The sequence below is a fragment of the Erpetoichthys calabaricus genome, chromosome 1, assembly GCF_900747795.2.
Source record: "Erpetoichthys calabaricus chromosome 1, fErpCal1.3, whole genome shotgun sequence".
Taxonomy (NCBI): domain Eukaryota; kingdom Metazoa; phylum Chordata; class Cladistia; order Polypteriformes; family Polypteridae; genus Erpetoichthys; species Erpetoichthys calabaricus.
The window spans coordinates 171,854,004-171,878,580 of record NC_041394.2 but is presented as its reverse complement, the minus strand read 5'-3'; the positions used below and the strand labels follow the sequence as shown (position 1 = coordinate 171,878,580).

At 38.3% G+C, this 24,577-nt stretch overlaps 2 protein-coding genes and 1 long non-coding RNA gene across 3 annotated transcripts in view; 1 reads left to right on the top strand and 2 right to left on the bottom strand.

The window, feature by feature from the left end:
• The window catches only part of LOC127529207 (uncharacterized), a 232,028-nt gene that overhangs the window by 1,411 nt on the left and 206,040 nt on the right, over positions 1-24,577 (bottom strand). The window lies entirely within an intron of this gene.
• Positions 135-6,283, bottom strand: mif (macrophage migration inhibitory factor). The gene is given in 4 exon segments (XM_028792732.2): positions 135-313; positions 3,257-3,306; positions 3,308-3,427; positions 6,081-6,283. Coding segments are annotated over 4 exon segments (345 nt in total). The 5' UTR covers positions 6,189-6,283; the 3' UTR covers positions 135-246.
• Positions 8,112-24,577, top strand: part of ewsr1a (EWS RNA-binding protein 1a) — a 210,266-nt gene continuing 193,800 nt past the window's right edge. Inside the window, exon 1 of the mRNA XM_051932005.1 lies at positions 8,112-8,191. Coding sequence (XP_051787965.1) covers positions 8,144-8,191 — 48 coding nt within the window. The 5' untranslated portion in view covers positions 8,112-8,143. The remainder of the gene's footprint in view (positions 8,192-24,577) is intronic.

Sequence of the window (24,577 nt, the reverse complement as noted above, 5' to 3'; positions counted from 1 at the left end):
TTGAACCTCATTGTATTATACAATGACAATAAATGGTATTTCAATTCAATTAAAAAAAAGAAATGCCTTTTAATTCTTTTATGCAGTTGAACTTTGATATTTGCTCAAAACAGCTGAATGCAGAGAAAAGAAAGTTACAGCAATGTAGTTTTATTGAACTTAGTAGTAATTGAATAACTTGTGCATTTTACACACACAGGAGAAGTTACTTTTTAAGCCTGTCACAGAAATCAAAAGGGTAAAACTTCAGCCAAAGGTGGAGTTGTTCCATCCCACGTTTTCTGCAGGCATGTCAATGAAATTAATGTAGATCCTGTAAATAAAGAAGATAATGAATAATAATAAAAATGCTATTTTCATTTGTACAGAAAGGCCTCAAAATCGTTGGTATCACTGCTGTCACTCATGCAGCAACAAAATTAGTGTATTCTGCCTAGCACAACAAAAATTTTATGTTTTTTTCTTTAATAATAAAGAAATACAGACAGAACTGGGAGTACATATATCTCAGGTTGGACAGATATTTATTTTACGCAAGGATCATGTAGCTTATCTTAATTACATGTCATTTTCGGGGTAGCTGTTTCCTCCACCACTTTAGAAAATTCACCATACCTAAAATGCTATTTAATTAATTGTGTTGTTTTTTTGCACAATTCCAAAATATATTTAAGTGAAGGCTTAACTTTAAGCAAACTCTAGATTCAGGGTGTAAAGTACAGTCATTTATGAACAACTCCATTTGCACTTGTATAATATGCTGTATCAGTGATATTTAAATCTTGGTTATTTTGGTCAACTGCATATCTTTCCTGGTATAGTTATGAAACATTATCAGACCCACAAGCTGAAATTCAGATTTACAGGGGCCACAGCCTATACTGGCAACACTGGGTACAAGGCATGAAAGATTCTTACACACAGCCACTAGGACTCTTCACTGTGGAAACATGTATTTAGGCCTGTAGACTTGCCTTGGTGCTATAAAAATATTTATACATACAGTATATGAACTACAGGTATACTAAATCTACTAAGACAGATGTGCACCAGAATCTTAGTACTACCGTTCAAAAATTTGGGGTCACCCAGAAATGTTCATGCTTTTGATAGAAATTGATACATTTTATCATCAATATATCATCACACTGATTTTAAAATATAGCCAAGACATTACTAGTGTTTATAATAATTGCCTTTACTGCTGGAAATGATCGATTTTTAATTTATTATGTACCTATGGCTGTGTCCTGGATAAAAACCAAGATCCAGGCCTTTAATGACCTCTTGGGCACAGCCATCAGCAGTGTGTCTGTTTGCGGAGAGAGTGTCGACCTTGTCGTGAGGTTTACTTACCTTGGCAGTGACATTCATGTCTCTGGTGACTCTTCCTATGAAGTCAGTAGACAGATTGGGAGAGCAAAGGGGGTCATGAGGTCGCTGGAAAGTTGTGTGTGGCACTCCCGATATCTATGCAAAAGGACGAAGGTCCAAGTCTTTAGAGTCCTGCTGCTTCCTGTCTTGCTATATGGTTGCAAGACATGGACACTATCTAGTGACCTGAGACGAAGACTGGACTCTTTTGCTACTGTATCTCTTCCAGAGAATCCTTGGGTACCATTGGTTTGACTTTGTGTCGAATGAGTTGCTCATGAGGCACATTACCTGCCTTGTGAGGGAGCGTCAGTTACGGCACTACAGCCATGTGGCGCATTTCCCCGAGGGTAATCCGGCTCGTAAGATCCTCATTGTTGGGGACCCGAGTGGCTGGACCAGGCCAAAGGGTCGCCTACGTAACACCTGGCTGTGGCAGATAGAGGGTCATTTCCGGAGTGTGGAACTGGACTGCGTGTCTGCCTGGGGGGTTGCAAACCGGGATCCTGAATTGTTTTGTCGTGTAGTGGGTGTGGCAACGCACTGTACCAGTGCATGCTCCCCAATTTCACTTGACTTGACTATGGCTACAAAATTCTATTTTCAACAGTTCCTTCAGTGTCCTAATGGTCATCTCCCTTAGCTTATCCTTAGGTATTTTAAATGCTAATCTGAGAAACTATTATATTTCAATTAGCACCTCTGAAACCTGTTACTCTGTTCACTTTTGTTGCAAGGTACTGGCATTCCTAAAGTGCATTTCTGGGTTCACAAATGGCCAAAATGAAACAGCTTTTTCAATAAACATATCAGTCTATTGTTATTTTGCAAAATGAAAGTTATTCCATTTGACAGATTGCCAAGATACTGAAGATTTCATACAAAGTGGTCTATCACAGTCTTGAGAGAAGAAGGCAAAGTGGATCTAACTAGTATAGAAAAAGAGGGGGTAGGCCCAAATACACAACTGCATAAGATGATAAGGACATCAGTCAGCATCTGTAGTTTGAGAAACAAATGCTTTATAGGTCCTCAGTTGACTACTTCTTCAAATATACTCAAACACCAGTGTCATCTGTAACCCAGAAAAGACAAGTCTGGGATGCTGGCCATAGAGACAGAGTTTCAAAGAAAAAGCCACATTTGAAATTTAACCTGCTTATCTTTGGGATAAACAGGGTAAACTCAAGCAGAATGTACACACATAAACAGGATGGAGCTTTTGAACCAAGGACTCAATATCCAGCAGCATTAACTACTGTGCCATTAATCATTGTTTTACCCCTAACAAAATGATTGCTGTAACTTAAATACAGAATGGACTACACAAGTATTGGTTACTTTTACATATGCCACTCTGTACTTCTCCACTGTTTGTGCTTTGCCAAGGTTTAATCAGTTTTTGCGCAAGAGCTGGAATGATCGACAGAACAGTGATTATACATTTACCAAACTTATTTTGTATCTCTGGATACACCATATAAGCAAGAGAGAAAAAAATCAGTTTATAGATTGTGTGTTAGTTATTAATTTTCCTGTGTTTCCAATTTTATTCACTTGTAACAATTCATATGTGGGTTATTTGACTCTTACTCACTCTCAAATCTTCGTTGTCTAATGCATCAGTTTTATTAGTATTGTAAAGTTGAATACTGGCTTTATCTACATTTGGAGGTATAGAATGTCCTATGAATTTCATTCTGCCTCTTTTATGTTTAAACTCAAAAATGTTAAGACTTCCTATTGACACAGCCTTTTGAGAAAAAAAAAAAAACAAAAACTTTTACATAGCAAAAAAGAATTTTTACATAGCAACAGTGACCATTTAGCAAAACTTCTTAAATATATTTTAATGACTCTGTAAAAATTGCCTAAGGCTTACCTGTCTGTAGAAATGTTAAGGTGTTTCTGAAGCATTCCACAAAACAATTTTGGAATATTGCTTCTGTTGTCCACTAATCTTTCCAATACTGTGCAGTGAGCAAAGAGCACATGGATCTGTCTTCCCTCCAAACATCATTAACTGGTCCGATGCAACGTGAATGGCAATGTACTACATGAGAAATTTACAAAACAAAATACAGTGTTAAGGATTCTTATGCTTTCTTTAAATTTACCAATGTGACACTGATGTCAAAAGCTTACTTGGAAAACATAGAAGAACAAATACTCCTAAGTGTGTTGTCTGTGCCCTTTAATTAACAAAGTAGACAAAAAAAAAAAAGCAAACTGGCCAAAATTATCTTATCAATTTTTATAGACATTTGAGATTATACAGATTATATCCTTCCTTAACTCTGAAACTTTCACATTGGGGACAGTGATGCAAAGTTTTTGAGGCCAGCTTCTGTCATTAATGCCATACTATTTTTTATTATATTTCAAATCATGAACAAAAACTGTGACCTTACTTCAATGGGGTAATGCCAGTACTGTAAATGTTCCAATGAACACTCCAAAATGACTTCCAAACAATGGTCACACTATAACAATGATATAATTTGCGTAGGCTACTGTACGATCAAAGCTGACCACCAAAGTCCTCAATTTATGATTTTGCATCACTCTAGGCAACTGTATTTTTGAGTTTAGACCTCAAATTCTGCTCACTAACCCTCAACACATGTAATCCACAGGACAGACTGCTGAGCCCCGTTCTGTACTCCATGTTCACCCATGACTGTGTGGCTAAACACATCCCCCATTCCATCACTAAATGTGCTAACCACCATCACAGGTCCAATGAGAACAATGATGAGACAGTTTACAGTGAAGAGATTTTGACTGTGGTGCCAAGGCAACAATCTCACCTTTACTATCCGCAAAACAAAGGACCCAGTCATAGACTTCAGGAAGCAGAAGGCAAACCACACTCCCATGTACAGTACACTGTTGCAGACGTTGTTGACAGGATGAGCAGCCTTAAATTTCTATCACCGAATAAATGAAGTGGGCATTCCATATTTCAGGTATTGTCAAGAAAGTTCTCCATCATCTTTACTTCCCTGGACTCCTGGGGGACGCTTGCATTTCTTCATCTGTTCTCACTAACTTGTATGGGTGCACACCAAAGTCAATACTCACTGGCTACATAATATCCTGGTATGACACTTGCTTGGCTCAAGATCATAAAGCTATTTATATGGTGGTAAAGGGAGCAAAGAATATTACCAGCACCAAGCAGTATTGCCCCACCCAGTGTGGGGGACAAGGTAATGTCACAGTAATTCCCATTCATTAGCTATGACAATATACTTTGCCAGTCAATTTTACCCATGCCCCCATGCTAGGCCATTCAAAACTCAACTGCATTTTTTAAAAGGCATCTGTCTTTTCTGAAAACTATTAAAATGAGGGTGCCCCAACACCATTTAACCCTTTGCAGTGCCCTTTAAACATCACAGTCTCATTCATTACATGGGACAGTGTACCAGCTCTTCCAGTCCATTTAACCCAGGTAGGGACAAACATAATTGCATCTTAGCCACTGCATATGTCTCCATTTAAAATTGTGAAAATTGGGATGGCCCAATGCCATTTACCCCTTTACAGTGCCCCTTGAACAGTAAATACCATTCATTAGCTATGTGAATATGCCAACTTCGCCAGTCCAACTGATTCGGGTACCCAGAAATTGGTCTCAACTATTATTTATCAGAGGCATCTGTCTTTCTGTTAACACTGAATTTGCAGCTGGTTTGCACAAGGTATGAGAATAAGTAGCAGTCTGAAAGGAGTTAAATAATCAACTTCAGCCACGTTCTGATTTGTGTGGCTAAATAGGATACTGAAACATACTGATAAGGAGCAATTTAAGATCAAACAAGTTATATACTAAACATGAATGTTTGATTCTCCTGGATATGTCGCAGAAAGGAACCTACAAACAGTAGGAGATTGTCGCATTTCGGATAAAAATGTATTGAGTTTCTAACTGGGTATGCGAAGAGGCGGAAATTTAGGGTACTAAAAATGGAACAGACAAAATACAAACACCTCATGCGAAGTCCTCTTCTGAATGAGATTTGAAATTCTATGTATACACAGTACTAAAAAAAAAAAATCAACATTTTTGAAAAGTTATATAAATTTACCATACATCCACTCATACTCGTCATTATGGTAATCTACAAGCCAAAGGCTTTGATGCGCCAAAAAATCCAACAGTACAGAATTGAGCGAAAGGTAATTTTTAATGAAAGCAAGGGGGGGAGATCGTGGTGAGAACATTGCGGCTTTTAGCTATAATTTCTTGTATTACTGAATTTCAAGCCTGTTATGTTGATTTATATTTTAAGCATCTTCCTCAGAGCCTACTGCAGCCGCTGCAATGAGTGACTTCCCGGTTGCCTCGCGTGGTCACAACTAATGTTCAAATGAGGAAAAGAAGAAGGCCTAGCTGACAAATTATTACGACAAGTTAAAGGTTATGCGGTCGTAAATAATTACAACTACGGTATAAGTGCAAATGTTCTAGAAAACGTCGCAAAAAATACAATATTCATGAAAGACACTTCCCTGGTACGAGTTATCTGCGGTGGAATACACGGCTTTTCTATATGTTTTCTTAGCATCTCTTCACCATGCTCCATGTACAAAACTCTTTTGATTTATTCTGATATGTATGATCTGTGTATAACTCTTCTAAAGCCGCAGCATAATTTCTTAAAACGTTTGCTCATTGCTGGTGAAGACGCATTACAAACCTGGGCCGGCTTCCCCATTGCTTTTGCAAGCTCCTTTGTGACTTCGGAGATGAAAGCTTCAGGCACCGCATCTTTGCTGACATTTGTATTCACCACGAATATCGGCATGATGGCAAGTTATGATAATGGCGGAGAATGAAATCCAGCGTACAACTTTTGAACTATCGTCTGCAGCTACACCGAAGGGCGTGTCATTGAGGGGGACGAAACTTGAGGAACTGGCCAATCATAGAGGGGCACGGATTATGTAAACTACGCTTACATGACGGAAAGAAGCGTCAGCGGCAGCAGCGCTTACACATTTAGTTTTTAGTTAAGCTCTTTTGTTACCAATTTTTTCAGTATGAATTTTTTAAATGACATCATTTTTCATTCTTACATTAACGCCTCATCAGAAACGAAATATCTTTTTAAAAAGGCTTGGCCTGTTTGGACGTCACCTCATTTTAATACATCCCTTTCGTGAACCCACAGTTTATTCCACGGCAGGTGGCGCAGTGGTTAGCACTGGTTGTTGCTTCCCATGCCCAAAGACGTGCGTGATTTTATACAGGTCACCATGTGAATGCAGGTATGAGTCAAGTGATAATTATCCACCATTGCCGTGATTGGTGCCTGTGTTGCTCCCGATGAAGCTGGGATAGGTTCCTGCTTTGTGCAAACTTTCATTAGATCAAGGAGGTCTGAAAATTTTATGTTGTTTTCTGGGGTACTTCAACAGATGTATTAATACATTTTCACTGAAAGTCAAGTAACACACATGCACTTTTTATTGGCCTCATATATATATATATATCACCACGAATCTTCTTACAATACATTATTATACATTATATTATATAATACAGACAGAGGAGCAGCTTCAGCGACAGACTGCTGTCACTTTCCTGCTCCACTGACAGACTGAGGAGATCGTTCCTCCCCCACACGATGCGACTCTTCAGTTCCACCCGGGGGGTAAACGTTAACATTATTCAAAATTATTGTCTGTCTTTAAACCTGCATTGTTATTACTCTTTAATTTAATATTTTCTTTATCAGTATGTTGCTGCTGGAGTATGTGAATTTCCCCCTTTGGATTAATAAAGTATCTATCTATCTATCTATCTATCTATCTATCTATCTATCTATCTATCTATCTATCTATCTATCTATCTATCTATCTATCTATCTATTATTTCCAGTTCATTCAATTGAGGATTAGAGATTGGTTCAGTATCCTCTGCTGTAGGTGACAGGTGACCCTGAAAGTGGTTTTAATAAAATCAGACGCATGACCGCATTTACAGTTTATATACTTTTATGCGATTAGGATTTCAATAATCAGGTGCACAGAAGTCTAGAGTTCCATCCAAGTGTAGAGTTGCTTTTTTTGAAATTCGTACAATTGCATTTGATTTTGTTATTATAGTTCTCCAAATGTCATTTGTCAATTGTCTGCACTTTCGTATTGCACATAAAATAAACTGCAACAGTGTTTCAAATGCATGCGAAAACAGCAGTGGGTTAAACGGTAAAAAAAAAAGAGTAATTGTAAAACGCCTTATGCTACTATAACATACTATATAAGAAGACAGAGGATGAGCAAGACTTTGAAGGTTATGACCTAAATTGGCCTTGAAAGGTAAGCACATTTACGGAATGTCACAATTTATCTCAGTCCAATATGGACTCATACGAAAAAGTCAACTTAAATTTGTACATTATTTACTCTATGAAATTTATACTCTTGAAAAAAAATCTTTGAATATTGTAAAAACTTCACAACAGATTATTTTAAAGCTATTTCTGTGTAGTGTGAATCACATATGTCCCTGCCACTCCCTATATGTTCGATTATTTGTAATTGTTCCTTACAATTTAGCCCAGTAATTTCGCGTTTACAAAAACAACAATATTTTGAATATGTAATTGCTAGTTTGGAATAACTAACAAGTAGAATTTTAACCTATTACATTGTAAATACAAACAGCGGTGTTTAGTGATTTATAATGATCATTTTTGGGTTTACCTCCCCTTCATTACATAGAAGATGGTAGTTTCGGCAGCAAACTATTTTGCGCATGCGCCTCACGATCACGCTTGGATACACGAAATGGCGTCAGCTGCAGGTGAGTAAATTGATGGCTTTAGTTTGAAACCGTTTTCTTTTTTTGCGGGTTTCAGAAAGTGAATCAAAAGTTACAATATTTAGAGGTAGCACATTTAATAGTGTTATGTAAACGTATGCAGAATAAAATATGATATTAAAACTGAATAATTGAGGGTGTTTAAAATATTTTCAGTATGTTGTACAAGTTTTTTTCTGCTGCCTTCTTACAAAGTACATTAGTGAGCCTAGCAACATACATTGAAAGGATCTCAAACTAAATGACAGAAGAAAACTGAATAATTTTTAAGTAAACTGAGTTGCCGAAAATTGTCGTAATATATTGAGGAAAACTTGCATTGTGATTTAGGCACCATTTTCATGTAATGGGTTGGTCGTTTTAAATGGACAAAAAATGTTTTTGGTAAAACCCTGGTGTTCCCATCTTATTATTAAGATTAAAAAAGTATCTGGATTGAGCTGTCACGAAGGTCGAATTAAGATTTTAAAGCATACGAGTATGATAACGGAAGATTATTGTCGGGTGTCCGTGAATAATGTCATTCACCAGAATAGATTGGTGTATTCATATGTTTTGTATGAAATTCATTTCTAGAAGCGAAACAATGTTTGGTTGTTGTGGAAACCAGGCAGCTGATACTTGTTATAGTGTTGCATCGCTTAATTGCTACTCTTCGCTCGGTAACTATGAAGCGCGTAATCTTAAGGTACGAGCGCTCAGTTTTGACGTTTCAAGTAGAGCGGTTAAATTGTTGCCTAATTTAAGTCAAATCTCTAGCCTTTATCTCTCGATTTTTGTTTTCTGGTTATATGCTAGTATATGTCACCGTATGCAGTTGACAGTTTATATCTTTATTCAATCAAAGAAGCAAAAGATGCCCATAGGGAGTGGTTCATTGGTCTGATTTGACGGCTGAAACCGACTAAGGAGTGAAATGCCATACAAGTGAAGTTCACTGTAATAAAATACACAAAGCAAATACCTGAACTGGTTAGTATATGTAATGTTATGAATTGGAACATTATCTTTTAAAATTGTCTGATTTCTTTACGATGACAGCCATTACAAGTAAAGCACCTTAAATGTTTGTTTTTGCTCTAGGGTATACATTTCTTAGAAACATTGACAAAGACCGTGATGCTTATGTAAAGGAGACTATTTTAGTGTTTGGTTTGTTCTTTCATTAACAGCTGGGTGTTTTCAGAGAAGGTTTGCAGTGCAAACAATCTATTTAACCGTAGAAGCTTAATGTGAGATGTAAATTTACAACACAAATAAGACTTTAAATTGTCTGTTTGAAGGATGACCAGTGAAATGTATACTATTCAAACTTACAGTAAAACTGTGCAATTTAATAAAATTGGAGGGCAGGTATGTGAAGCAGTGTGTCCCCGATAAGTACATTTCTTTGAAAAGAAAGCTCACGTTGGGGGTACAGTAGTTTTAGTTTAATGCACGGGTTTACTTAGATATACTGTGATGTTATTAACAAATAATAAAAATGGGTTTACAGTTGAAGACTGACCTGCTTTTATCATTGAGGTCTCATTCTAACAGTATCTACTGCTGAGCTATTAAATGTAATCATATCGGTGGCATGGAACTTCAATTTAATTCTGATTATCCCTCTCTCTTATATGGCATTGTAGATTAGCCTGTTTAGTTTTTAATTCACACCTGTGCTGCTTCTCCCTATGAAGTATGTAAATGGGGTGTTACAGTTTTTAGTTATTGTTCACTCCTTGTGATGGTGGTGCTATTTATTATTTAATAATAGCTGTGGCTGTGAATACTACCACAGGTACAGTATACTTACCATTCCATATATTATAATATTATAAATATTAACTAGGGGGCTTCGCTCGCCAACCCCCATTTTTGTTTTTCTGGATACACACTTTTAAGATTTTTTTTTCTTTGAATTGTTGCTATTTCATTAGTTTCACTTTTATTTCTGAACTTCTGTAAAAACATTTGCTATCTTTCGAGTCTCAATGTGCTGAATCTTTTTAATTCGGTCAGTGAGACATGTGTTTAATGACTTTGTACCATAATTCAGGATAGGTTTCTGTGTTTGGAATTTCAGCACAGATAAAACGATCCACATCATCAGAAGTTAATAATTTGTTTTGCAAAGTAACCAATAAATGCATGTGAGGTAATCTGTTTTTGAAATTCTCTTAACTTAAACTTCAAAGCCTTACAATATTTACATACTTCTGACATATCACCTATGTCCATATATTCGATCTCTATTCGCGTTTTTCGTTATTTCTCTGAGTAATAATTTCTTTCTTTGCGCTAATGCGATGTTTACTTTCTTTGTTTTGACACTATCGTTTTTTTTTCTGCTTTCATATTCTGTATCTTGCTCTGCATGTGTTTCATGCATACTTTTTTTTGAGGCTTTTGAATTACAGTTTTCATTATCTCTAACCTGCTCTGCATTTGTTTGGCCCCCTTGTTTTTTAACCTCTTTATGACGTTTTACTTTGCTACTCTTGTCTTTTATTTCTGATCTCATTTTATCCTGCTTTTGTTTCAATGACACCTGGGGGGTATTTTCCATATGTCGCTTAAATCATCCGAGATCAGATGCCTCATCATGAATGAGTTAATGCCAGTGAAACTCATCCGGGATAAGTCGGTTTTTCAAACGCAGCTGTGTATTAGATTAGTCTAGCTGGATCTAATCATCAGAGATGAATGCGCACGCCTTCGCTGATTGAAAAGCCCATATATATCGAGTCTAGAAAACATGAACAGCAAGTCTTTGATAGGCTGTAACAAAATGGCGAAAGAACGGGCGCATTTTTTTTTTTTTTTTTTCACACAAGCGGAGCAAGACCTTTTATTCGAAGGACATGAAGAATTTCAAGATTTAATATGCACAAGTGGTAACACTGCAAAAGCAGCCCAAACCAGAAAAGACGGCTTGCAAAAAGTGGCCGACAAATTAAACGCTAAGTAGTGTGCATTGTACTTACTGAATGCAGTGTTTCATTTCCTATGTGTCAGATTAATTATTTAACTAGCAAAATACCCGCGCTTCGCAGCGGCGAAGTACTGCTTTAAAATTTCTATTAAGAAGAAAAGTAAACCTTTTTAAACTGAGGGAAAATATGCCAATAATTATTTGTTAAGGATCTGTTTGTATACCACGTTGTCAGTTCGGCCCTCCGGTTGTAATATGACCAAGCTGTGCACTGAGCTTACTCTTGAGCATGCAATGTATAGTTGGCCATGTGAAAAGCAATCTTGCCTCAAATCAATTTCAACCTTTTGTAGGGTCTGTCCCTGAGACTTATTGTCATTGCGAAGCAGAGCCTTACTGGAAATTGGAGGCGTTTGAATTGAAATGGGTTTCATTGATAACTTCGCATCCAGCTTTTGAGAGTTTAAACATTCATAAACATTAAAGTGTCCACTACTCAAATCGTCACCTGTGGATCTAAGATGTTTAAGAGGCATTGGCGGTTGTCCAAAGGTGTAAAATATTTGGCCATTTCGGTACACTTGAAAGCGACAACCGAACAATTCAGCGGCAGCCATCAACTCACATGCAGAACCATAGGTGAAGGGATTAAGCATTTCAGTCTTATAGTGCTACTGTGTTGTATAATTATCTCCTGTACCGTCATCAGTCCACACCTTGAACCTGTCCCAGTCATTCAATACATAAGACACCATGTTCCTCCGGATATCAAGAGTGAGCCTGATATGGTCGTGCAATATGTAACACAGAGAATGGAAAAGGCAGTCGCCATCTCTGGGCATGGAAACCACTTGGTAAGTGACAGTTCTTTGATCAATGGTGATCACCTCAATAGACATGTTAATGGGGGTACGGTTGGAACAATAAAGGAAATGGGTACCTGAACAATGTAAACTAAGTCTAAAATACCTACACAATAACTATAATCGTAATAAATGAACAATAAAACAGCGGAGAAGCCGTGGATTAAATAAAAAGGCTGCAGTAATCAGCAGGGAGACGTGAATACCGTGGCGAAGCAAGGAAGGGAATGAAGAGACCGGAGCGATGGACGGCCTTATATAGGCAGGCAGCCAACTACATGGGAGACATGGGGATGGGGGACCCAATGCCACCTCACATGGCGACCGAGCTTGCAGGCTATGGACGTATATATGTACATAAGTAGGATTCAGTTAGTGTTGGGAACCCGCGTACCATATTTCTTGAAGATGGGCCCATAAGTAACAAAGACCGTTGGAAAGTTCAATATGGTGGCCGATAGTGGCGTCATACCACCGAAATAAGTATGTACATCGGTTTCGGTTAGCGCAGGGAAGCCGCCTACCAAATTTCGTGAAGATGGGGCCATAAATAAGAAAGTTTAACATGGCAGACGTTGTCGAAGAATGCGTAGAATTTCGAAATGAAACCTGCTTAACTTTTGTAAGTAAGCTGTAAGGAATGAGCCTGCCAAATTTCAGCCTTCTACCTACACGGGAAGTTGGAGAATTAGTGATGAGTGAGTCAGTGAAGGCTTTGCCTTTTATTAGTATAGATATGTCATAATTCCGGATCAAACGTGAGCACAAGGAGTACATGGGAACAGGTTAAAGTGAAGTACAAGAATATACTTCAAACTGGTAAATATTGGTATACTAGCAAAATACCTGCGCTTCGCAGCGGAGAAGTAGTGTGTTAAAGAGGTTATGTAAACATATATACATATATATACATATATATATATACACACATATCAACATATATATATATACACACACACATACATAGACACACACACACACATATATACAGTGGGTACGGAAAGTATTCAGACCCCCTTCTATTTTTCACTCTGTTATATTGCAGCCATTTGCTAAAATCATTTAAATTAATTTTTTCCTCATTAATGTACACACAGCACCCCATATTGACAGACAAAAAAAAGAATTTTTGAAATTGTTGCAGATTTATTAAAAAAGAAAAACTGAAATATCACATGGTCCTAAGTAGGGCTGCACGATAACAGAAAAAATGATTATCACGATTATTTTGCTCAAAAATTTTTATCACGATTAATAATGACGATTATTCCTTTGGTAAATGAAGTCTGTGACCAAAGCAGTGTAGCCTCGGCCAGTTATTCACAGATGCTGCCCTAATCATATTAGCTGCGTTGTCCGTTGTGATGCACACAAGTCTTTCTTCCACCAAGCCCCAAGCGGACATCGCTTCTTTGAGGCCCACTGCAATAAACTCCGCTGTATGGTCTTGTGGGAAAAACGAAGTTTGCAAAAGCTTGCTTTTCATCTCAAACTCGCTGTCAATAAAATGAACTGTCAAGCTCAAATACGGTTCCGCAGTTCTGCTTGACCATACGTCGGTCGTGGCAGCAAAATATTCAAGGCTGAGCCTGAGAATTTCTCTTTCTATTTCTTTTCGGCATTTCGCATACAGCGAGGGCAGCGCAACATTGGAAAAATGGTTGCGTGAGGGAATGCTATATCTTTTATCAAGTGTTGCGATCATTTTGTTAAACCCCTCACTGCTCACGGTGGTTATTGGACACATATCCTTGGCTATATGGTACGTGATCGCCTCTGTTATTTCCCGGTGTCTTTGCGAGCTAGGCAGATATGGTATTGCGTTGAACAATGTCCCTGATATTGTTGTCTGTGTTGTGGATGGCTGGTAATTTTTTGTTGTTGCTGTTTGTGCCTTCAGTCGTTGAAATTCTTGATAATGTACTTTGTGGTGGCTTTTAAGGTGGTTGATGAGGTTTGTTGTGTTACCTTGGGATGTTTGGACGGAACAGGAGCAAAGTTTGCACACGACTCGTACCTGATCAACATCACATTCCTCGAAATCGAAATAGTTCCAGACAACTGAGTATGACCCCTTTTTAGGAACTAACGATCGCACTTCTGCACCTTCCTCACGTTGCTCTGCCATCATATGTTTATTCTGACTGACTGTTGTTGCTGCTATTGACTTCTACTGCCTCAGAAAGCGCTTGCAATCTAGACGCAGTAACGTCATAGTGACGCAGTCCAATCCGTAAACTCAGCCCATAAAAAACAGTTTGGTCTTTATACTGTAAAATCGCGACGATATTTATTAACTGATCGTGGGTCATAAATATCGTTATCATGAGAAAAAAAAGATTAATCGTGCAGCCCTAGTCCTAAGTATTCAGACCCTTTGCTCAGTATTTAGTAGAAGCACCCTTTTGAGCTAATACAGCCATGAGTCTTCTTGGGGAAAGATGCAACAAGTTTTTCACACCTGGATTTGGGGATCCTCTGCCATTCCTCCTTGCAGATCCTCTCCAGTTCTGTCAGGTTGGATGGTAAATGTTGGTGGACAGCCATTTTTAGGTATCTCCAGAGATGCTCAATTGGGTTTAAGTCAGGGCTCTGGCTGGACCATTCAAGAACAGTCACAGAGTTGTTGTGAAGCCACTCCTTTGTTATTTTAGCTGTGTGCTTAGGGTCATTGTCTTGTTGGAAGGTAAACCTTCGGCCCAGTCTGAGGTCCTTAGCACTCTGGAGAAGGTTTTGTCCAGGATATCCCTGTACTTGGCCGCATTCATCTGTCCCTCGATTGCAACCAGTCGTCCTGTCCCTGCAGCTGAAAAACACCCCCACAGCATGATGCTGCCACCGCCATGCTTCACTGTGGGGACTGTATTGGACAAGTGATGAGCAGTGCCTGGTTGTCTCCACACATACCGCTTAGAATTAAGGCCAAAAATTTCTATCTTGGTCTCATCAGACCAGAGAATCTTATTTCTCACCATCTCAGAGTCCTTCAGGTGTCTTTTTAGCAAACTCCATGCGGGCTGTCATGTGTCTTGCACTGAGGAGAGGCTTCCGACACTTGTCCCACTTCCTCATCACTTGTCCAATACAGTCCCCACAGTGAAGCATGGCGGTGGCAGCATCATGCTGTGGGGGTGTTTTTCAGCTGCAGGGAGAGGACGACTGGTTGCAATCGAGGGAAAGATGAATGCGGCCAAGTACAGGGATATCCTGGACAAAAACCTTCTCCAGAGTGCTAAGGACCTCAGACTGGGCCGAAGGTTTACCTTCCAACAAGACAATGACCCTAAGCACACAGCTAAAATAACGAAGGAGTGGCTTCACAACAACTCTGTGACTGTTCTTGAATCGCCCAGCCAGAGCCCTGACTTAAACCCAATTGAGCATCTCTGGAGATACCTAAAAATGGCAGTCCACCAATGTTTACCATCCAACCTGACAGAACTGGAGAGGATCTGCAAGGAGGAATGGCAGAGGATCCCCAAATCCAGGTGTGAAAAACTTGTTGCATCTTTCCCAAGAAGACTCATGGCTGTATTAGCTCAAAAGGGTACTTCTACTAAATACTGAGCAAAGGGGTCTGAATACTTAGGACCATGTGATATTTCAGTTTTTCTTTTTTAATAAATCTGCAACAATTTCAAAAATTCTTTTTTTTGTCTGTCAATATGGGGTGCTGTGTGTACATTAATGAGGAAAAAAATTAATTTAAATGATTTTAGCAAATGGCTGGAATATAACAAAGAGTGAAAAATTGAAGGGGGTCTGAATACTTTCCGTACCCACTGTGTGTGTGTGTGTGTGTATGTGTGTATATATATATATATATATACAGTAATCCCTCGCTATATCGCGCTTCGCCCTTCGCGGCTTCACTCCATCGCGGATTTTATATGTAAGCATATTTAAATATATATCGCGGATTTTTTCGCTGCTTCGCGGGTTTCTGAGGACAATGGGTCTTTTAATTTCTGGTACATGCTTCCTCAGTTGGTTTGCCCAGTTGATTTCATACAAGGGACGCTATTGGCAGATGGCTGAGAAGCTACCCAGCTTACTTTTCTTTCTCTCTCTCTTGCGCTGACTATCTGTGATCCTGACGTAGGGGGTGTGAGCAGGGGGGGCTGTTCGCACACCTAGACGATACGGACGCTCGTCTAAAAATGTTGAAAGATTATCTTCACGTTGCTACCTTCTGTGTGCAGCTTTTAAGTATGCTGCACGGTGCTTCGCATACTTAAAAGCTCAAAGGGCACGTATTGATTTTTTTATCTGTCTCTCTCTGCTCCTGACGGAGGGGGTGTGAGCTGCCGCCTTCACAGCTTTGTGCCGCGGTGCTTCGCATACTTAAAAGCAAACAGCCCTATTGATTTATTTGCTCCTTTGAAGAGGAAGATATGTTTGCATTCTTTTAATTGTGAGACTGAACTGTCATCTCTGTCTTGTCATGGAGCACAGTTTAAACTTTTGAAAAAGAGACAAATGTTTGTTTGCAGTGTTTGAATAACGTTCCTATCTCTCTACAACCTCCTGTGTTTCTGCGCAAATCTGTGACCCAAGCATGACAATATAAAAATAACCATATAAATATATGGTTTCTACTTCGCGGATTTTCTTATTTCGCGGGTGGCTCTGGAACGCAACCCCCGCGATGGAGGAGGGATTACTGTATATATATATATATATATATATATATATATATATATATATATATAATATAAAATCCCTATGTGCGTCCAGGTGTCCGTGTGTGGGTGTCTTCTGGTGAAGTGCGCATACGCGGGGCACGGTGCTATGCGTGATATTACTGTCAGAGAAAGTTGGAGGCGTTTTACGGAAATACAAACCAGTATTACTGTGAGAGGAAATTAAAGGTACACAATACAGTGATGCATATTACAGCCACATACAAGCCAGTATTACTGTCAGAGGAGATTAAAGGCATATTACCGACGCGCACACGCCTGTATTACCGCCTGAGACAATTAAAGGTATATTACGGACGTATATTGCGGACGTACAAGCCAGCGGACGTACAAGACGGTATCCTTCAATAAGGACGCGCACAGGCATCCTTCAATAAGGGCGCGCACAAAAAGGCGATCCTCAAAAGGACGACCTCAATTGGGCGCAGCGAATAAAGGCACGCGTAAATAAACATATGCACCTGTTGCTCTTCACATATTCCAGAGCCATTTGAACTAAATTATCTACGCGCCCTTATTGAATAGAGCCGTACAAGACAGTATTACTGTCACAGAAAATTAAAGACACACAATACACGGCGGCAGCCCACGAAGAACGGTCAGCTCAGCAAGTAAAACATCAACAAAAGAAAGGCTGAAAGAAAGAAAAATACGACAAAAAGAATGAGGTCAAAGTCCCTTGCCTTTTAATATAGACTGTTCCTACTAATGTTTATGCACTACTGTTCTAGCGCCCGTTATTGTAAAATGACTAATGACTAGTATCTATCTATCTCTATATATATATATATATATATATATATATATATATATATAAATATATCAAAATACCCGCGCTTCGCAGCAGAGAAGTAGTGTGTTAAAGAGGTTATGAAAAAGAAAAGGAAACACTTTTAAAAATAAAGTAACATGATTGTCAATGTAATTGTGTTGTCATTGTTATGAGTGTTGCTGTCATATATATATATATATATATATATATACATACATATACACACATATATATATATATTATATATATATATATATATATATATATATATATATATATATATATATATATATATATATATATTTTTATTTTTTTTTTTTTCTATATATATATATATATATATATATATATATATACATACACACACATAAACATATATATACATATACATATCTACATATACACACATATATATATATATATATATAGACATATCAACATATATATACACACATACATACACATACACAAAAATACATATACACATACATACATACACATATATATATATATATATATATATACACACACACATACATACATACACACATATATACACAGACACATATATATATATATATATATATATATATATATATACACATTTACATATCTACATATATATACACATATATATATATATATATATATACATATCTACATATATATATACACACATTATATATATATATATATATATATATATATATATATATATATATATAGCTGATTACCCAGTGGATTCGCTCACTGAGTGCAAGAGAAAAAAATAAAATGTAGTATGTATAAAATAAGTTTGTTAATTGACGAAAGAAGAGAAGCAGCGGGACGCTAGGGTGAAGAGCTGCTCATTAAGCAACAAGCGCATCAACCTCTGAGCAAACGAATGGTAAACGTACAGAGAAAGAGGATAAATAACACGAATGCTCATGTCAAGTGTATTCACTCCACGTTATCGTGCAGTGCGCTGTTACTGGTATTTTGATAAAAGAATTTGAACAACATATAAGAAGCGTATAAATTATTAAACAGTAAAATATTAACATTTAAGAAGTAAAGATACATTGAGTACTACTGCAGTGCTTTCGGGTATAGTACATTTTTTGTTTGCCCATTACATGCATAAATGTATACATTTTTTGGTATACCTACCCGAGAACACGCGACATGACCCGGCAGTTAAAAGTTTCTCGCTCCAGCAATTTTAACTCTGTTACAAAGTCATCCAAAGTCTCGTTTATTACCTCGTGTCTTCTCATTAAACTTGTATCTCACGAATATGGTATTGCAAACGGCAGCGGGAGCGTTTCTATAAACTCAATTTAAACTTACGGTTTACACCGTGCTTTGAAGATGCATAGTATGCGACACGTGTTTCGCCGTAATTGTGGGCTCATCAGGCGTACACACTCACTGCACTCCCTTACGGGAATCGAACCTCGGACGTCGGCGCTAGAGGCGAAGCCCCTAACGTTGTGCCATGGTGTGTGGTTCGTTCATTTGACAGCATGTAGATCGGGGTAATTACATTGCAGGCATTCGTAGTCTGATTCACAATCTGATTGTATGGGTGGTTACCTATCAGGTAACGCTTGTGGTTGGTCAGCAAGTTGGCTAACTTCTGCCACAGTGCCCTCTTTCAGTTGCGAGAAGCAGATCATAGAATGGTTGAAATAGTTTAATATATATAGCAAAATCCACGCACTTCGCAGGGGCGAATATGGTATTGCAAACGGCAGCTGGAGCGTTTCTATAAACTTAATTTAAAGTTACGGTTTATACCGTGCTTTGTTTCATATTCTTTTCCTACCTTATCAATTGTGTAATGTGTTTTTTGAACAGGCTTGATTCATCGAAGTGATCACTCCTGCTGCGTTCAGTCACTTCACGTGAGCCGCTTTCTTGTGTGATGTTGCGATGTCCACGGGTTTATTTAATGTTAGCTAAGACCCGGCACTTAAAAGTTTCTCGCTACAGCAATTTTAACTCTGTTACAAAGTGATCCAAACTCTCGTTTATACCTCGTGTCTTCTCATTAAACTTGTATCTCGCGAATATGGTATTGCAAACGGCAGCGGGAGCGTTTCTATAAACTTAATTTAAACTTATGGTTTACACCGTGCTTTTTTTATACCTCGTGTCTTATGAAGATGCTTGTATGCGTCACTCACTCGCTTCTTATTATTTCGCTGCCTTGTCAATTGTGTAATGAATGTTTTCTTCCGCGCTCTTTGGGGCTCCTCCTTCTTTTCTATGTACTGAGTTCACAGTCAGTTCACGTGATTACGTGGGAGGCGTGATGACGCGACACGCAACTCCGTCTCCTACGGCCATCTTGCTGCCTTCCATTACAGTATATGGACAAAAAAGAGGTTCCAGTTAAGACCATTACGTGTAGAATTTCAAAATGAAACCTGCCTAACTTTTGTAAGTAAGCTGTAAGGAATGAGCCTGCCAAATTTCAGCCTTCTACCTACACGGGAAGTTGGACAATTAGTGATGAGTGAGTGAGTCAGTCAGTCAGTCAGTCAGTGAGGGCTTTGCCTTTTATTAGTATAGATAACTATTTAAAGAATTGTTGGCATAAAGAATCATATATAATATAAAAAACATTAATTTTAAAGCTAATAAGAAGGCAGACAAGCAAAAAACAGGCGGAGGTCCACGCGGTCCAGACCTAACCCCTGCAGAAGAGTTGGCTCTCTTAACACACGCAGGTGTCCAGGAAACACTATGAAAACCTGAAGGAAATATTTCAGATCCAAACAGACTTTACGAATTGCCTGGCAAACTGCACTTTTAGATAGATTTTCCGCATCGCCTACAGTATATAAAAAAAAAAGTGCCGCTTGCAAAAAACCTCAAAGCAATGCATACTGTCTGTGTGGTTATGAGAGCCCGACTTCACCTAGTTTGACTTCGAATATAAGGTACTAATAAATCTTTGAGGTACAATATTCCCCACCGGCTAAAGCGGTATCTTTCGAAAAGAATTTCTTCCATGAGCAATAAAGGATTTTGCCAATTGCGTAAAACCCTCACTATATGAAATTCTCTTATTATAATTTGTGCACCGATATCAATTGGTCACTCATTTATGAACGGTGAAGCCAAGACTGAATGAATTCCATGCATGGACACTGATTAAGTGTGTGAGCTAATCCTAGTTTACGTAGAACAAACCTGCTCCGAGCAGGTTTGAGGATTTGGATGTGTTGCTATGACAACACATCCAGCAAGAGTTTCAAAAAACCGACAGAACCAGGATCATGCCAAATCGTCAACAGTTACATTAGGCTAAACGAGTAATCCACGTACGAAAAATACCCCCCGGTCCGTGGTGATTATTTTACCTTTTTCGAGTAGTAATTTCTGTTTGTTTGCGCTACTGCGATCTTTACTTTCTTTGTTTTTATACTTTGTAATTTTCCTACTTTCATATCTTTAACTTACTAAACATTTTTATTTTTTGAGCCTTTCGAATTCCATTGCTTTCATAATCTCTAACCTGCTCTGCATGTGTATAGTGCCAATGTCCGGATTGGACGTGCTTTTTTCCAATTCCACTTGTTCTGGGCTGATAATTACTTTTCATATTTTCTGAATTTGCACCTAGATTATTGTTTTTTATTTGAGTCTCTCTTCTCCACACTGCTTTCTTCTTCGCTTAGTCGTCTACGTTTCATCTATAACGTATTGTCCTTATACGCTTTATATGTGCTGAGAGCCCTGGATCTGTGTGTGCTCAAAGTCAAAACACGACTGAGTGTGCTGCTGTCCATGTTCTTATTTGGTTGTAAGTAGGGCGTGTCTTGCAAGAATCTCATGTTCTACGTCATCGCGAGACGGTCCTCTTCCTCAATCTCTTTGCACAAAGTCTCATGTTTGGCCATGGAGTGTCTCGCGGGGACCTTAATCTCTTTAGTCTCGCGAGACTTTTAAGTGTCTTCCGTGATCTTAACGTGAAGATCACGTCTCGACGCCCTACTGTTTCTCTGCAGGATTTTTTTTATAATAGAGAGAGATAAATATATAAATATTAACCTATTTATTTATAATGAAAGTTGATTGGTGAAATTTGATAAAACGTTTTTTGTAATGAATATGCTGCGTTTCTTGGTGACTTTGTACACTGAATATTTTCCTGGAAATTCTCCATGGTGCTAGTCAAACATTCTTTTTTTTCTAATGCCGCATGATGACCTGCAAGGCCAGCGTGACATCACAAAGCTATATAGCACCTGTGTGCAGAACTTTCACTCTAAGATCTATTGCGGATTTGCTTCACACTTGAATCATGTCAAGACAGGTCAGTACTCCAGCCGGATTTCCATTTGTTTATATATATATATATATATATATATATATATATATATATATATATATATATATATATATATATATTAGCAAAATACCTGCGCTTCGCAGCAGAGAAGTAGTGTGTTAAAGAGGTTATGTAAACATATATATATACATATACATATATATATACACATATCTACATATACATATACACATCCACATATATACATATCTACATATACATATATATACATATATAGCAAAATACCCACGCTTCGCAGCGGAGAAGTAGTGTGTTAAAGAGGTTATGAAAAAGAAAAGGAAACATTTTAAAAATAACGTAACATGATTGTCAATGTAATTGTGTTGTCATTGTTATGAGTGTTGCTGTCTTTTTTATATAATATATATATATATATATATATATATATATATATATATATATATATATATATATATATATAATATACACACACACACATAAACATATATATATATCTATACTAATAAAAGGCAAAGCCCTCACTGACTCACTGACTGACTGACTCATCACTAATTCTGCAACTTCCCGTGTAGGTGGAAGGCTGAAATTTGGCAGATTGATTCCTTACAGCTTACTTACAAAAGTTAGGCAGGTTTCATTTCGAAATTCAACGCGTAATGGTCATAACTGGAACCTCTTTTTTCACAATATACTGTAATGGACGGCAGCTCGATTGCCGTGGGAGGAGGAGTTGAGTGTCACGTCATCACGCCTCCCACGTAATCACGTGAAAAGACTGTGAACGCAGTAGGGACAAATGAAGGAGGAGCCGCAAACAGCGAAGAACAAAAAATTCATTAAACAATTGAGAAGGAAGCGAGTGAAGCATACAAGCATGTTCATAAGGGAAACAAAGCACGGTGTAAAACGTAAGTTTAAAATAAGTTTATAGAAACGCTCCCGCTGCGGATTGCAATAACATATTCGCGAGATAAAAGTTTAATGAGAAGACACGAGGTATAAACGAACCACACGCCGTAGCGCAACGTTAGGGGCAACAGTTTCAACCATTCTATGATCTGCCTCTCGCAACTGAAAGACGGCACATGGTGGATGTTAGCCCACTTGCTGACCGCAACGTTAGGGGCTTCAACTCTGGCGCTGACGATATTCGATTCTCGAGAGAGGATGCAGTGAGTGTGTATGCCTGATGAGCCCAGAATTAAGGAGAAACACGTGTCACATACTCTTTGCATTATTTGAAAGTAAACTATTAAAACCATTCTATGATCAGCTTCTGGGAACAGAAAGAGGGCACGTGGCGGATGTAAGGCGACTTCCTGACCAACCACAAGCGTAACCTGGCAGGTAACCATCCATACAGTCAGATTGTGATTCAGAAAACGAATGCCATGAATTTAATTACCACGATCTACATACTGTCAAATAAACGAAACACACGCCGTAGCGGGACAGCTGTGAAAAGCGAGGTTCACAAAAAAACAGATTCTTAACAAATTGTTATTGGTATATTTTTCGATCCGTTTAAAAAGGTTTTACTTCTTAAAAAATTAAAAGCAGTACTTCGCCGCAACGAAGCGCGAGAATTTGGCTATATATATCTGCTTCTCACAATTAAAAGAGGGAACATGGCTGATTTTAGACGACTTCATGACCAAACATAAGTGTTACCTGCCAGGTAGGGTTACCACTTTTAATACAAAAAAATAAGGGACGCATACTGCAGCGGGTGCCACATCCCAGTGCCAACAGTTTGCAGACTCTACTTAAAAGACCCGCCCTCCTCACTGGACAGTTAAAAAGACCAATCAAACTAACGATGGCATCAAGTATTACCCAATCAAAAGTAGGAAAGGAGGCATCTTCATAAAATGCGTGTGGGATGATTTGCATGAGACGCTGCTTTAAAAAAAATGATAAAAAAAATACGGGACAAATTCCGTCCCGTATTGATTCAAAACGGGACGCGCAATTTCATTCTCAAATACGGGACGATTCCGTATTTTAAAGGACAGGTAGCAACCCTACAGTGCCAGGTAACCACCCATACAATCGGATTGTGATTCAGACTAGGAATGCAATGAATGTAATTACCCCGATCTACATACAAGGCAAAAGTCTTGCAACATTCAAAGATGATGGCTTGGGATAAGTACACCATAGAACATAAAAGAGCTTATGAAGCCTTGAACCGAAAAAAGCAAGATCTCAGAGATCGTAAAAAAAAAAATAGGAGGTAATGTCGTTTTACTCGCTGTAGATTTTAGTCAAACATTACCAGTTATTTCACGAGGGAGACCAGCAGATGAACTCAACGCGTGTTTAAAATCCATGCTTCTCCCACGCTCGGTTATATGTCGCGTGTTCTCGGGTAGGTGCACCAAAAAATGTATACATTTAAGCATGTAATGAGCAAACAAAAAATGAGGTATACCTGAAGGCACTGCAGTAGTACTTAATGTAACTTTACTTCTTAAATGTTAATGTTTTACTGTTTAATAATTTATACGCTTCTTATATGTTGTTCAAATTCTTTTATCAAAATACCAGTGACAGTGCAATGCACGATAACGTGGAGTGAATGCACCATACGCATCCGCCCACGGCCGTCCTGATGTGCGCAGATAGGAGTTGATTCTACAATAAAATAAAATAAAGATAAAAACCCAGGATTGTTTCCTGCCTTGTGCCCTGTGTTGGCTGGGATTGGCTCCAGCAGACCCCCGTGACCCTGTGTTCGGATTCAGCGGGTTGGAAAATGGATGGATGGATGGATAAAAAGAGTAATACTATCACCACCCATAAAG